Raw genomic sequence first — 16,162 nt, 5'->3', positions numbered from 1 at the left:
AAATTGAGAAATCAATAGTAGAAATACCCAGCAGCAAAATTCTGTCGTAATTCAAGGGCTTCTATTGGCCTCCCAAAAGGTTTCACTGCACTTATTCTGAGAGGCCCTAAAATTGTAAATACCTAAATCTATATGTAGTTTTGCAGCATTTATTTTCATTTTAAACACAGATTGTTAGAAACTGCCCCAAATGGCATAATATATTTCATCATAGCACAGCAGCAGCGCGGCAGCAATCAGAAGTACTATGGATGATTATTAAAACCTAAGCAGGTAAAATAAAATAAATCACTCCAATGATTGACACATTCCTTTTTTTTTTCTTTTAACTCCCCTCCTCTACTGGAAAAGATCTTAGTTTCAAATTTCAGCAAAGTTTAGGGAAAAAAAAAAAGAAAAAAAAGATTGCTGCGAGTTTGCAGTCGGTAGATTCGAGAAGTGGGAGAAGGCACAATCAGAGCACATGGAGCTGCTCTCCCCCCCGAGAAAGAGCTCTCGCAGGAAAGAAAGATAAAAACTACAGGTCCCTGCGAGCTATTAAAAATAATAAATCCACATTTCTGCTCCCTCCTGTCCTTCCCCTGCCCCGCTCGGAGGGAGCCACGAAGGAAAAAAGGCCTTTTGTCGAGGCCAAGTTTATCTGCTAAGGTACACACAGCAGACGCTGGACAGACCTACAATGAGGCAGGGGATCGCTTTAAGCATTAATGGTTTCTGAACACGTCTGGGTATATCCTGAAATATTTTAACTTTTCTGCTTTAAGCAGCGCTTTGTCCTGACTGATCTCATGTGCTCGGGACTTTTTTGGCTCGACGCTGGATGCTATCCAAGAGCGAGCTGCTTTAACCTGCGCTAAAGCCGATTTCTACGGCGTGAACCTGAACGGGGAGGTAAAAGCAACACCCGAAGGAAAAAAAAAATGAGAGGGAAAAAAAACTTTTAAAAGATCTGGGGATACAAAAAAGAAAAGAAAAAAAAAAAAAAAGGTATGCTTCGGTGTGCAGCCAGGGTCTGCTCTGAAGCGGTCCCATGGCTGAAGTAAATGAGAAGCGGCGCTGCTCGGCTCGAGGTGAGCACGTCCGTGCCAGGCTCCAATGTGTCTTTTCAAAATGGTGTACGGCGAGAAAAGGTTAATGACTCATAAACAGACTAACTTTCAAACTGTCTTCCTAGACACGGTCCTCTGTAAAAGCGCGCCGCCGAAATCTCGGCGTCGAGATATTAGCAGAGGCGAGGTGGAAATAAAAGCACTCAGGACGGATCAAACAAATTGTGCTGGAAGCGGGGAGGGGGGGAGCGGTTCCTGCACAATACAATTATTTATTTCAGTGTTATTATAGCAAAAAAAAAAAAAAAAGTTTTGGAAATGTGTCAATGCAAGTGTGCTAACAGATGTGCAGACTTGTCTGCAGCCTCGCTACAAAACACACAGATTTTAAGAAACTCGTGCAAAAAGGAGGTGATCTTTGCCTTTCCCCAAGTAAGCTCTAAGGGAAACTTTCAGAGTATTTGATAAAGACATTTGCTTTCCCCCCTCGGTGCCTGGTGGGTCACCTAAAAATAAAAGGCACGGGAAAACTGGCAAAGCGAGAATAAAGAGAAAGTTTTCACTGCGATACTCCCCAAAGTTGGAGGACAGAGCTCCGCAAAGCGCTGCTTGTTCCTAAGCAGCACCTCGAATTTGGGCCGCACGATTCTGCGTCTGCTCGCACCGCAAGTCTCGGCTGCTCTGCAGAAAGGTGCAAAAAAGCACGACAAAAGAGCCCCAAAATCCGACCGAGGAGGCTCGCCATAATGTAACGCTGCAGAGGAGTCTTTTGAAACAATGTATTTGAGCTGATCTTTTTGAAATTAAGCCAGCTACAGCGACCCTTGTTAATATTTTTACAATCCATTTGCTTGTAAATCTATTAGGAGATGTGCATATGTTCCCCAACTCGTCCCTAGATCTGCAGCAGATATGTAAATGGAACGATGTTTAGATTTTCCTGACAGTTGCTACAAAATGCTCATGCCATTTCAGTTACACTGCTTGGATAAATACACTCTTAATTATGATTTCTGTTTGTTTTCCTTTTCTAACCCACTTTCTAAAGCTTTCCCTTTAAATCTGAACCCAAACTTAACAGCAACAAAAAAATCCCCCTTCCAAAACTCCTATCACTAGAAGCTCCTAGGAGTCCCGAAAGGGAAAATAGCAAATTGCTTGCAATTGGCGGGGACTTGCCCCCTTTTTCCACCGAAAATGACAGAATCACCTAACTGATCCTTCCGAGGGAAGAGTTTGTCAGGAGGCCTCTAATCCTCGCCTCACTTTTCCAAATGTGCAACAAGAATGCGAGATTTGCACAACCAGCAGCGCTGCTGGCTTTTGTCTGGGCTTTTTTTTTTTGGGGGGGGGGGTAGGAAAAAAAAATAAAATAGAGGAAGGGGGGGGGGGGGGGGCTGAGACAACGAGCAACGGGCCCGTGGCTTTTATTTTCTCCCCTTCGTGTGCAACTGGGCCTACCGAGGGCGAGGAGCCCCGCTGGGGCCGGGGAGCGGTGGCGATGCTCGGTGCCCCCGGGCAGGGCGCTGCGCTCCCCCCCTGCAGCCCCGGGGCTGTCGGAGCCCGGAGCTGGCAGGGAGAGGAGCGAAGTTTGGCCGGGCCCTTGCTCGGAGCCGCAGCCCCGTGCCCTGCAAAGTGCCCCCCCCCCCGGCCCCGTTTCCCCCCCTGCGGCCGTGAGGCTCCGGGCGGGCGGCGGCGGCTCCGGGCTGAGCGCTGTGAGCGGGGCGCCCCGACGGGGCGGCCTGGGGGGGGGGGGGGGGGGGGGGGCAAGGAGAGGGGGGCCCCCCGAAGTTTGGGCAGCCGCCTGCCCTCTCGCTGCCTTTCCTCGCTTTATTTATTTATTTATTTTTTTTTTCCTGGCCAGAAAGAGCCCGGAGAGGCTTTCTCACCGGGATGTAAAAAAAAAAAAAAATCAAAAAAAAAAAATTCAAAAATATGCATTCAAATTAAATTAGTGAGAATAATGTAGGCAAAAATCTCCTGCAGGAGGAAATAATCTGGGGTTTGAGTCCGCCACAAAGCGTTTCCTCGTTAAACCATTATATCCTGCTAATTGAAGGTGTGCAATTTAGCGTCCTGCAGCAGGGAGCGGGCGGGGGGGGGCGGGCGGCGCTCCGCGGCCGCGCAACCCCGGGGGCACCGCGGGGACCCCCCCCCGGACCCCCCATTCCCGGCCGCAGCTCCCCGCAAACGGGGCCCCGGGGGGGGGGGGGGGGGGGGGGGGGGGGCGCAAAAGTTGCGCCGAGTCCCGCGGGCGGCGGCGGGGGGGAGGCGGAGAACACGCACCCGCACCCCGAAACAAGTTTGCGGGGGGTGTGCGGGAGGTGTGCGGGGGGTGTGCGGGGGGTGTCCCCCCAAAATTGCGCGCAACTCCCCAAGCTCCCCGCGCAGCGCGGCCGCCCCGGGGCCGTGCGCGGCTGCTGCGCGGTGCTCCGCGGGGCCGTGCGGGGCCGATCGTGCCCCGCGTGTCCCGCGGGTGCCCCCCGCGTGTCCCCCCCCCCCAGCCCTTTTCCACACACCCCCCCCACCCCCCCCGGCCGCCCCCGCCGCCGGCTCGTAAACAAAAGTGCGGAGTTCGGGGCGGGGGAGCCGGCGTGTCGGGTGGGGAGGGCAGGGAAGGGAAGGGGAAAAAAAGGGGAAAGGGGGGAAGAAGGGAAGGGGAAAGAAGGGAGGGAGGGAAGGGAAGGAAGGGAAGGGGAAGGGAGGGAAGGAGGGCAGCGGGGGCACCGCGGGGCGCAGCGGCGGCCGGGGCGCTCCGGCGCCGGCATCGATCGCGGATGACCAAGCACGGCGGGGCCGCGGCGGCAGCGGTGCGGGGGGCGTCCCGCAAAGCCCCGCGCCCGCACGGCCCCCCACCTCCCCCCCCCCCCCCCCCCATTAATTAAGCCGTTAATAAGTAGGCGCCATTAGCCATGTGCCGCCGCAAATGGCCGTGCGGGGAAAGGGGGTAAGGGGAGAGAGAGAAGAGGGGGGTGTGTGTGTGGGGGGGGGAGATGCAAGGGAAAGGCACCGAAGTGAAGTTTCGGCGAGCCGCCCCCTGCCCCTGCCCCGGCGCACACGCGCCCCCCCCCGACCCCCCCCTACCCCCCCCCCCCCAAGCAGCGCCGGCCCCACCGCGCCCCGGCACCGCTTACCTGGGTGAGACAGAGCGGAGAATACATGTCTGCTGCGGGGGGCTGCGGGCTGGAGGTGTGCGTGTGCGGGGACACAGGGAGACAGAGGGGGAGAGGAGGGGAGGGGGGCGGAGGGGGGAGGGGGGGGACAGAGGGAGAGAGAGAGAGGGGAAAAAAAAAAAAAAAGAAAAAAAAAAAAAAAGAAGAGGGAGAGAGAGAGAGAGAGAGAGAGAGAAGAGGAGAGAGGAGGGGGAGCCCCGAGCCTGCTTCTTGCTTTCACATTTCCAACTCTGCCAAACTGCAGCCGGCGCGGAGCCGCTCCATGAGCCGAACTTTAACCCCGCCTCGACTTGCCCCGCACTAGGCGCTCGGCACGCCCGCCCGGCTCGGGCTGAGAGGCATAGCGCTGCCTGCCCGCTGCGCGCTGCTCGCTGCGCGCCCCCCCCCCCTTTCTGCGCTCCGCCGCCGCCGCCGCCGCCGCCGCCGCGGCCCCCGCGCTCCGCGCCCGCTGCGCTCCCCTCCGCGCCGCCCGCTCTGCGCCGCGCCGCCCGCCCGCTCCGCGCCGCCCGCGGGGGCGGGGAGGGGCGGGGAGGGGGCTGCGGCCGCCGCCTCCCTCCGCCCCGCCGCCCCGCAGCGCGCCCGGCCGCGGGGAGAGCCGCGGGGGCGCCGCAAACTTTTGTGTGCGTGTTGGTTTTTTTTTTATTTAGTTTTATTTTTTTTTTAATTTTTTTTTTTTTTTTAGTTTTTAGGGTTTTTTTTTTTTAATATTTTGGGTCAGCCCTCCGTCCCCTCCGCCGAGGGAGGCTCGCATGCCGGAGGTCGGCGGACGGGCTTGGGGAAGGATGGGGGGCAAGTGGGGGGGGGGGGGGGGTGGAAAGGGGGCTTAGGGGGGTCTGCGGGGGGGGGGGGTCTTTAGGGTTTTTAGGGGGGGAACCGGGGGAGCCCCGGCGGTTTCCCAAGTTTGGCGAGCCCCCGCCACTTGTCACTTCAACCCGAGCGCTCTGCTGGTGGTGCTTGTGCGCTTCACTAAATCACATCCACCGCCACGGGCAGGAATTCTGCCTCACCTCGCTCCCCCCCATCCCATAGCCACCCCCCCCCAGTAACCCCCTCGCAATAACCCACCCCTAATAACCCACCCTCCCCAACAAGCCCCCTCCCCAAACCCGGAGCGCTCCCGCGCCCGCTTTGTGCTGCCACCGGCGGCGCCGGGGGTCGGGGCTTGGCCACCCGGGGGGGGGGGGGGGACACGGCGGGGACACCGACCGCCCCCTCGGGGCCCCGTCCGTCCCCCTATCCCCCTGTCCCCCTGTCCGTCCGTCCCTCGGGACCTGCAGCCCCCCGCTCGCCCCGACGGCAGCCGTGGGGGGGAGGGGGGGGGAGGAACTTTGCGCCCCCCGGGGCTCCCCGTGCGCTCCCCCCCCGCACCTCGCTGGGGGTCCGGGGAGACACGGGGGGGTCCGGGGAGGGTGTCCCCGGCTGCCCCGCGCCCGTTGCGGGCTGCAGCGGCTGCGGGAGGAACTTTTTTGGGAGCCCTCCGGGAGCCTTGGGGCCGCGGGACGGCTCCGGGCGCCCTCTAGGCGGGGGTGGCGGCCAGGCGCAGCGCAGCGCTCCGCACCCGCGGGACCGGCACTCGGGAGGTGTTTTATTTTATTTTATTTTTTGCCCGACTCGGCTTTTTTTTTTTTTTTTTTTGCTAAAATCCTGATTTTTCAGAATAAAAAAATCTACTTTTTTTAAAATTTTGGGTGCTAAATCCCGAGGTTCCCGCGGCTCCGTAACCCGCCAGCGGCCCCGGCCCCCGGGGCGCCGCCAACTTCGGCGGAAAAAAAAAAAAAAAAAGAGTAAAAATCCCGATTTAAAAAAAAAAATGAAAAAATTAAAAAAAAAAAAAAAGGCGCGCCCCTCCCCCCGGGGGAGTTCAAACGTCGCAACACCCGCCCCCGCAGCTGATTGGGCGGCTCCGGGCTGCGTCACCCCGCCCCGCCGCTCCCATTGGCCCTCTCCGCTGCCCGTCACGCCCCGCGCCCGCCCGCGGCCCTTTGTTGCGCGCCCGCGGCCGCCCCCGACGGCGCGCACGGAGCCGGCGCGCAACGAAAGGGGGGGTCCTGGGGGGGGTGGGGCGGGGGGATCCGGCACCCTCAGCGGCTCCCAGACCCCCTGGGCAAACAGAAAAAGCGTGAAAAAGAGAAAAAAAACCCGCGCCCCCCGCTGCGCAGCGCGCTGCCAGAGCGCGCGCGCGCGCAAAACCCGCGCAAAACCGGCGCAAGTCCCGGAGCGGCTGCGGGGAGCTGGGGGGAGCTCGGGGGGGTCCCGGGGGGGGGGTGGGTCCCGGCAGCGCCACGGCCCGTCGGCGGGCACCGGGAGCACGTGGGAAACTTTGCGGGGCTCCGGCGATTGGCTTCGCTCGGTGCCACTTTTATTTATTTATTTATTTATTTATTTATTGCGATTTTTTTTTTAATAGCTAAAATAAACTTGCAGCCGTTAGAAACCCGGAAGAGAATAGGAGCCGCAGCCAATTGCCGCCTGCCGTTAGGGTTGGTTGTGGTTTTTTTTTTCCCCCCCCCCCCCTTTTTTTTTTCCTCCCCTCCCCCCGAGGCGCGCTCCCGCGGCCGAGCTCTGCGCGCCCCGCACTTCCCAAAGTTGCGCCCGGCTCGGCAGCCCCCGCCCCCTCCCCTCCCTTTGCCCCCCCCCCCCCCCCCCCCCCCGATTTCCGCAGTCGCACAGGAGCCCCGAGCAGGGGGGGCGCCAACCAAGAGACCCCCCCCCGTCCCCCTTCCCAGTGCCGGGGGGGTTGGGGGGCGCTGCGCCCCCCCCCGAGGTGCCCCCGCTCTGGCACCGGCAGCCGGGCACGGGCAAACTCACCTGGCCCCGGCGGCCCCCCCCGGCTCTGCTCAGCCCCTTGCTCTGCGCCCCTCTGCTCCGCACCCCCCCACACTTTGCTTTGCGCCCCCCCGTTTGCTCTGCATCGACTTCGGCTTTGCGCACCCCGTCTGCTTTGCACTGCTTTGCTTTGCACCCCTTTGCACCCCCCCGTTTGCTTTGCACACCCCTTTGCACCCCCCATTGCTTTGCACGCCTCTTTATGCACCTCTTCGCACCCCGTTTGCTTTGCACACCCCTTACGCACCCCTTTGCACCCCCCCTTTGCTTTCCCACCCTTTGCACCCCCCAGTTTGCTTTGCACTCCCCCGTTTCCTTCCCCTTCCTTTGCACCCCCTTTTGCTTTGCACCCCTCTTTGCACCCCCACTTTGTTTTGCACCCCCTTTGCTTTGCACAGCCCCCTCTCCGCGCCCCCCCGCTCTTCCCCCCCCCGCCGGCCGCGGCCGGGCAAGCCCTCGGCGGGGGAGGAACTTTTCCTTCCAGCCGCGGCCGTGCCTGGCAGCACTGCAGCAGCCGAGCGCCGAGCTGCAAAGTCTGCAACTTACCCAGCACCCCTAAAATAGTCCTGATTTCATCCCTGAAAGGATTTCCTGGCTTTGTGTGTCTTAACTAGCCTTGGCCATTTTTGTAGAATAACCCTATTATTCACAGCTCCGAGGGTACAATCTGCTAAAGTCACTTAATAAAAAAAAAAAAAAAAGAGAGAAAAAAAGAAAAACCTTCAAAGGGCGTGAGAAATAAAGGCAAACAAACAATTGTCTGTAGCTCTCAGCTCCCCTTGATCGTGGATGCCCGCTTCATTAACAGCAGAAGCATTATATTCTTAAAACTGGAAGCCCCGAGATGCGTGATAATAATGCAAAATTAATTTGGGGGGAGAAAAAAAAAAAAAAAGTAAATGGATCTGAAGGTTAATCACTTTTTTTTTTTTTTTTTTTTTTTACAACAAAGTGAGACTTCAACTTCCACAACCTAACGAGCGGCGCAGTTATCCCTCCCAACGCACCGCGTTTAATCCGCTCGAGCAGGTAGTCACCGACACGGGGCTGCCGCCGCGCTGAGCAGACAGCGAAAAAAAGGGAAAAAAAAAAAAAAAAGGAAAACCAACAAAAAAAAACCCAAGCCAACCCCACAGCAGCGAGCTCACGGAGGATTTTCAGTTTCCAGGCGTGTGTGCGCAGCTCGCTGTGACCTCGGTCCCCTCGTGGTGACCGCCCCCCCCGGGGCAGCCCACGGGACGGGGCACGGGTTGGGAACCACAGGGGAACCCCACAAACTCCTCGTGTCCTTCGGCAGGGCTCGGGGTTTGCGAGGGTTCCTCTCGGAGGATGGATGCGTGCTGCATAAATTAAAACATCATGTCCCTCCGCCGGGTGAAAGCGTTATTAAAAGCAGCATAATAAGGGATTTCCACCATGTTATCAGGCGTACAAAGGGAACGCCGAATGGGAGGGATGGCTGTCACCGGGGAAGAACAAGCTGGGGTTTTGGAGAGGCCGGAGGAGCGCTCTGAATAGCCCGTCAGCTGGGCAGGGATCAGCGCGGACAATGGCCGGTCTATACGCCGTACGGCCTGGCAGCAGCCCGCGGCCAGCAGGCGAGGCCTCATCCTGACTTCCAGGCGCCACGCGGCCCGGCGGGGCCCTGAGCATCGCCGGTGGCTTTGGGATCGCTGCCCTGGGCCCCGCTCGGCGCAGACACCCCCCGAGGGCAGTGGGGGCTCGGTGCCGAGTCCCTGGCCTGGCCCTGGCCTCCCAAAGCCGCCCCAAATCCCACCGTGGCAGTGGGGACTCAAAGCCCCGTGCTTGCTGCATCGTCCCACGACCAGTGACGGAGGCAGCGACGTGTCCCGCCTCACTGCCCCCCGGCCCCGTCAGCCCTCCTGAAATTTGTATCGGACACAGATACCAACGCTGAGAGCAGCCTGCGAGGCTGCTGGTGGTGGTCGTGCCTGCACGGGGTTTGCTCCTGGGCTCCCAGCCCTGACGGAAGGGCAACACGCCCAGCGTCCTGCAGACGCTGCTCACCCTCTGAGAGAAGCTTTGGGCAGAAGCTGAAATCTCCAAATTTCAGGGGGTAGCTTAAATAGGCAGCCCGATGTGTCTGATGGACATTCTCACCTTACCCCACCACACACGTACAAATATTAATGTTTTGCTTGCTGCGTTTTCTGCCCGCTGCCGGGACTCCTGGCAGGTGAGTGGGACGAGCGTTGCCATCCCTGCTCGATGGACGAGGGCGGCTGCACCAAGACCTGTCCCCAGACAGGCCCAGATTTTGGGGTGTGGGCCAAAGGTGGATCTCCAAAGCCAGGGGGACGGGAATTACGCGGTGGTCAGTGCTCTCTGCAGCGCTGTGAGGTTCCCCCTGACCGTGCCTTCCCTGGGTCTCTGCTCATCCCCACGGCCACACATGAAAAAAGCCCACAGAAATGCCTGCGGACTCGTAATGCTCTTCCACAGGGCTTGAGCCTGTTGCAAGATGCATTGCGGAGGAAATCAGTTATCGGGCAAAGCCTGCAGACCACGGGAAGGGAGAAAACAGGATCGGGAGAGGCGGGAGAGGCAGCACTTTCCCTTTTGTTTTGCTGCAGACCTTCTAACGGGGAGCACGACAAGCTGTAACACTGCTTTACCATGAATATACCGCACGAGCAGAGTTCAGCTGGAAAAGTGGAAATACCATGAAGTGAAAGTGCCCTGTGACAGGAGGGTGGTTTTGCCAGCCGAAATTTCTGGGTGGGTTCGTGCAGCGCCCCGCGGCACAGCCCTGCGGCATGGCCCCACGCACTGCACCGATGTCCCCATCCCATTGCATAAAGCCCTACTAATGCCCCCGGGACGGGATGTGAGCACGTCCAGGGGAATCCCAGAAATATTTTGTCATGTGGGTGTCTCTGCTGGAGGCTGCTGGGCACCTCTCGGTGGTACCAAACCACTGTGTGGTGACAGCGGGTGAATTGGGCACAGCCCCGATCCTGCCGCCCGCCTCCATCCCCTGCTTTCTCGGGCACTCTGGTGTACGCACGCTGGGCCTGAGCTTGCGCACCTCCATGCAAGTTTTTTCGCTCGAGGAAAGTTTGTGCAAGGGTGATATAACCACGGTGAGGCAGATCCTGCACGTGCGTGCACACACGCTTATTTCAGTGTATTACCCGTGTGCACTGCCGTGTCCGTGCGATGCATTTCCCAAAGGGACGCGTTTCTTTTGTTGCTCTTTTTCCTATGGGAACATTTCACATTTAGGGCTCACTCCTAAAAGCTGAGATTGAACGCTTGGTGTGAAAATAAAGCTGTACGTAACGAAGTTGCTAGCGGGGCACTGTGACAGCCAGGTGACACACACCGAGGTGTGTGAGAAGGGAAAGCTGCATTTAGGAGGAAGCAGGAATCGAGTGCAGAACTGCCAGCGGGCTCACCTCCACGGCTTGTGACCCGCAGTGCTGCTTCAGCCCTAATTAGCATGCGTTCCCTCCTGCCCTGTGCTGCACGCCCGTCTCTGGGGTCTGTAACTTTTAAAAAGAAGAGCCAGCCATTATTTCCCCCAATGGGAAGCAAAACAAAGCAGCGACGCGCGGACCCAGCCGCTTTTCGCCCTCCTCGTCTGTGCCCAAGTCCTGGGAGGAGAAGAAAAGGCTGAGAGTGGCCTTTTCGCAGCAGCCCTCTGCCAACTTCGTACCTAGCCCCGCGTCTGGCGAGGGGAGCGTGCTAACAGGTGCAGGCTTTAGCGCGGCTTGTCTGGCATTGTGCACGAGCACATAATTTGTCTGCAAATCTCTTCCACCGCTATTTTTCAAAATAGTCGGAGCCCCGCTGACCCGCAGCACGTAGGAGCGCCGATCGCCTTCCTCGCGGCTGCGAAGCAGGGAAATTTTCCACCTCAACTTTTCCCCACTCTGACTTTTATAAAAATTATATAAAAATTGCCCTCTCCAGCCTTAAATTACGTGTTCTTTAAAACAGGACAGGTCTTTATTCTTGGTAGGAAGGAGAGAGAGGAACTAATGCAAGTAATGCAGAAGAAACACTTTTATCATAAAAAAGTTAACCTAGATGAAATTTCAGAGATTAAAAAGCAATACACTTCAATCGTGACCAGTAAGTTTTCACTTCCTCGCATTTCCTAACTTCATAGACAAACTCGTAACATGCAAGGGGTCGGTCAGACATGAGTTGTGTGCCCCCGGTGTGCAAGGGCTGCCTGTAAGAGCCCATGCTCCTGCCTAAAAGTCGTCTGGGGAACCGCAAAGCTTGCTTGCTCTGCCTCGCCCGGTGCCTACGGCTCGTCCGCAGCAGCGAAACAAACATCTCAGCTTCTGCACCTGAAATTTTGTGAGGTCTTCATTACTGTAATTCACTGACCTGCCGCATTGTACGCTCTGGCAACATAGATCCCTGGGACGGGCACCCTGCGCTGCCACCGGGTCTCTCTGGAGAGGCTGCTTTGTTTTTGTAGAGTTTTCTTAAAAACACAGGAAAGGAGAGGTGCAGACCCTGAGCGGGGAGCCCAGCCCCAGCTCGCCCCGTGCGGCACCAGCCCCTATAGGGTGCCGGACGCTTTCTATAGGGTAAGCCGGCACGCCGCACAGGTGGCCCCTGCATGGGGACGCGCTCAGCTACGCTTTTATTCCATCTCCTGGAAAAAAAAAAAAAAAAAAAAGCACAGAAATCACGGCACCAGAATCACCTCCCTAAGTGTGCCCAAGGCAGCTGGCAGCTTTTTGGCTGGACAGGGTGTTTCAGAGCCCGGCGAGCAGGTGCACGAGGGGCACGAAGCACCGCAGCTCAACGCGCTGCAGGGATGCGCAGGCATCCTTCCTCCCTCCGAGAGGGGGACCGCCGAGCCCAGAGATCCCCCAGCCCTCTCCTCCGGGAGGAAATAAGCATTTCCTTACAGATATTCTATTTTTTTTTTAATCCTCTTCAGATTCAGCTTGTCACTAAATATAGAAACTCTTGTAGCCACACAAAACGCGCATCGCCCCGCAGCTGCTCATTTGCAATTTGTTCTGCACTTAAAATCTCTTAATGCTACAAATAAACTTTGGGAAAGTTACATCCCAATAAACAATGAGGTGTTGTTTAAAATTACATGTGCTACTGTATTATTAGGTCTCCACCGACACTACAATTATCTTCTGAAGCTGGCAATAACGTATTAGCTGTGCAGTCAGACGCAGAAATAGACTGGTGCATAAGCCCTCTGCCATTTTTATGAATGGAAAATATTTTAAAAGATCGCTTCCAGTTTCTTCTTTGTCCTCGCCACAGAAGGAGCCCCCTCGCCGAGCAGCTTTTCCCACGTCACTTTAATAGCCACGTACATTCTCCATACATCGCGACACACGAGCGGCTCCCCCCGCCCCCCCGCCCGAGCAGTACATATACTTAGAGCATTAACTACTCGCTCCTCGCTGCCGGGGGATGCGGGATCCGGGAGCTCGCGCTTTTATTTGCGGATTTTTGCAAGGACACCCCCAAAAACGCGAGCATCCCGGCCCGGGAGCGCCGTGTCCGCCGCTGCTGCCTTCGCCTGCCCGGGGCTGCCCGGGGACGCTCGCCGCTGGTGCCCGGTGCCCGGTGCTCGGTGCCCGGTGCCCGGTGCCCGGTGCTCGGTGCCCGGTACCCGATGCCCGATGCCCGGTGCCCGGTGCTCGGTGCCCGGTGCGCACCAGGGCGGGCGGCGGCTCCGCTCCCATCCCCGGGGCCCCCCGGCACCGCCGCTCCGGGGGAGGAAGGGGAAGGAAAAGAAGGGGGTGAGGGAGAAAAAAAAAAAAAAAATTTAAAAAATAAAATAATAATAAAAAAGCCTTGAAAGTTTGCGGCGCGGATTTGGCCGGCTCGGGGTATTTTTAGGGAAAGAAGCAAAGCTCGCAACCTGCCCGTTCCTGCCTTCGCAAACGCTCGCGGAGCCGGCGGTAGCCATTTTCATCTAAGGTACAGCAAAAGGAGAGAAAAAAGGCCAAAAAAAAATAAAATAAAATGAAAAAAAGCAAAAGCAAAAGGAAGCCAGGGAGAGGCGCGCAGCCCCGCGCAGCTCCGGCCGCCCCGCGCAGCCCCGCTGCTCGCTCCGCGCCGCCCAGCGCCGCCGCCCCGCGGGCCGGGGGGGTTCCCCCGACTCGGGCTTTTTTTTTTTTTCTCCTTTTTTTCTTTTTTTTTTTTTCCTTTTGCCGCAGTCTCCGGCCCCTCAGCCGGCGGCTCCAGCTCCCGCCCCCCCAACCCCCCCCAGCCGCGCACAGGGGGGGATGCGGGGCGAGCCCGGGGCCGCCCCCACGCCACCCCCCCCGGTTACAAAAAATAATAAAAAAATAAAAATCATACAAATATAAAGGCGGAAAGGCTGGAGGCAGAAAGGCAGAGCGAAGCCAGAGCCGGCGCCCCCCGGCCCCCCTGCAGCACAAAGCCCCGCAGCAGCCGGGGGGGGGGGAGCTGGGGGCGGCCCCCCCTGCCCGCCCCTGCCGCCCCCTGCCCGGCCCCAGCCTGTGCCCGCAGCTGCAGCACCGCCGGTGCACGCACACGTGCACGCACACGCACGCACGCACACGTGTATGCACATAGGCATGCATGCATATGCATGCACGTGTGCACACGCGCGCACATACGCATGCACAAACATGCATGTGCACACATGCATGTTCACACATGCACACGCATGCACACGCACACGTGTGTACGGCACATGTCTACACACACACACGTGTCACTGAGTGAGTCAGACGGGGAAAAACCACGGGCTGGGTGAGGGTCTGGGGGGCTCGGACACGCAGCTGCTCCCCTGCACCGCATTAGGTCCTGCTGTGGGTGCTCCCCTTTGCATCCTTGGACAGTAGCACATGAAACCCACTACGGGAAGCAGTCAGCACTGTTCCTGTAACTTAGGGGCTGGCACAACCTCTGGTTTTTTTATTTTTTTTTTTTTATTTTTTTTTTTTTTTTGCCCGTGCCAGGGGCTGTGCACTGTTCTGGGCACATTTGCAGGGGGAGAAGCTTTGGGAATGCCCGAATCCTCCAGCCCCCCTGATGCGACTGCCTCAAGTCGTGCAAGAGCTGCTGAGAGCCCAGTGCCACGTGCAGGTGACTGCACACCCCTGTAAGTGCCCACCTCTTGCAGCTTGTGATAAGCCCCCCAAAGTAAAGCAGCACGCGGGGCTTTCTGCAGTTTGCTCCCAATCCCTCACTCTGCGCCCCCTCTTCCAGAGCCCTGGGAGGGCGAAGGTGTGCAGTGTGTGCAGCATGAACCGTGCAGCATGTGCAGCATGTGCAGCACGCGGCATGTGCAGCACGCACCATGCAGTGTGTACAGTGTGCAGCATGTGCAGCAGGGCTGGAGCGTTGTGCCCAGGCATGGGGGGCAGAGCACCCCCTGATAGCAGGAGCATCCCGGTGCCATTGCACAAGCAGAGTGCCATGGGACACGTCCCCTCCGCCCCGTGCACAGCACACGAGGACACGCACACCCCCAGCCCTGGCCAGGCCTCAGGAAGTTCTCTGCCGTCCTCTGGAGCAGACGAGGGCGGTGCAATTGGCGTTTAATTGCAAGCACCACGAGATCTGCTCCGAAAGGGACGCCGAAGGCCCTTGTAAATGGCTATCTAACTTGATTTAAAAAGTGTGAGTGTAGGACACGGCGAAGGTTTCTTCCCCTTGGTACCACAAACTTGCATTCAGCCCAAGGACAGCAGCAGCAGAGCCGCGGCGTTGCTGGATTTCTCAGCAGAAGTTCGCAGTGGACTGCGAGACAGCTGGAATTCATATTAGAATATTTTTAACGTGCTCTTACAAATACTTTGGCATACGCCTATTCCACTCCTTTTAATGATGTTGACTTCATTTCCTTTAATATGGGGGAAAAATGCTACACCAACAAAACTTAATTAAATTAATAAGAAGAAACAATAATAAATAATTCCAGTTGCGTTGCTGCGGGGTTGCAAAACACGGCTCAGGATGTTTGCCTGATAAAACGTCACCACCGCGCAGCGGAGCAGGGCCGCCCTCCCTCCCCATGCACCCTGTGCCCCACGGCTTACGGCACCCCACGGCGCCCAGGGACACTGGGGCTGTTCCTAAACCAGCCCCACTCAGCACCACGGGGCCCCATCAGCCAGCCCCGATGCTGCGTGAGAGTGTGGGGCTGCAATTCTGCTTGAGAATGTGTGCGCCATGTGCATGTGCATGCATGTGCGTGTGCATGATAGGCATGTGCATGTGTGCTGATATGTGCACGTGTCTAAGCATGGGGGCATGCATGTGTGCAGTCTGCGTGCATGCATGGGCATGATTGTGCACACGTGTGCAGTCTGCGTGCATGCCTGTGTGCGTGCACAGGCGTGACTGTATGTGCATGTGTGCGGTCTGTGTGCACACGTGCAGTCTGCGTGGATGCACGGGCATAACTGTGCACACCTGTGTGCAGTCTGTGCAGGCACGTGCCTGATTGCACGTGCACGTGTGCACATCTGTGTGCACACTTGCCTGCATGCTTGTGCACACGCGTGCACGTCTGTCTGCTCGCACGTGTGCCCGACCGCGCACGCCTGCAGCTGTGGCCGTTCGCGTGCGCGGGGCCGGCGTGCTCGCGAGCGCGCCCGCGCGTGCCCGCGCGCCGAGCACGCGGCGCCCCCTGGAGGCGCGACCCCGCCGCCGCCCCCCCGGCCCCCCCCGGTCCCATCCCGGTGGCGGCGGGGCCCGCGCTGCCCCCTCCCGGCCGGTGCCGGCCCGGGGGCCCCGTCGGAGACTGAGGAGGAGGAGGAGGAGGAGGAGGAGGAAGCACGGGGGGCCCCAGGGAAAGCGGGCGGCTCGGTGCTGGCTGCAGGCAACCCGGCTTTGCTGGGGAGATGGTGGTCCGTCCTCATCCTCATCCTCACCTTCATCGTCACCCTCATCTTCATCCTCACCCTCGTCATCCTCATCTTCATCCTCATCCCCATCCCCATGCTCAACCTCATCCCCATCCTTATCCCCATCCCCATCCTCATCCTCCTCATCCTCATCCCCATCCCCATCCCCATCCCCATTCTCACCCTCACCCTCATCTTCACCCTCCTCACCTTCATCCTCATCCTCATCCTCACCTTCATCATGCCCATCCTCATCCCCATCCCCATCCCCATC

The 16,162-nt window shown here is 58.3% G+C and overlaps 1 protein-coding gene across 14 annotated transcripts in view; it reads right to left on the bottom strand.

Annotated features, from left to right (window-relative positions):
* The window catches only part of NFIA (nuclear factor I A), a 250,956-nt gene extending 246,277 nt beyond the window's left edge, over positions 1-4,679 (bottom strand). For 9 of the 14 annotated variants that reach the window (XM_040566127.1, XM_040566129.1, XM_040566128.1 and 6 more), the window contains exon 1: positions 4,184-4,679. In XM_040566127.1, the coding sequence (XP_040422061.1) occupies positions 4,184-4,210 (27 nt within the window). In that variant the 5' untranslated portion in view covers positions 4,211-4,679. The remainder of the gene's footprint in view (positions 1-4,183) is intronic. The other 5 variants (XM_040566131.1, XM_040566134.1, XM_040566139.1 and 2 more) reach the window with 2 other exon arrangements.
* Positions 4,680-16,162: the final 11,483 nt, after the last annotated feature.

This window comes from Cygnus olor, chromosome 8 (assembly GCF_009769625.2).
Source record: "Cygnus olor isolate bCygOlo1 chromosome 8, bCygOlo1.pri.v2, whole genome shotgun sequence".
NCBI classification, from domain to species: domain Eukaryota; kingdom Metazoa; phylum Chordata; class Aves; order Anseriformes; family Anatidae; genus Cygnus; species Cygnus olor.
Note: the sequence above shows the minus strand (reverse complement) of the source record. Positions and strands in the feature narration are given on the sequence as shown.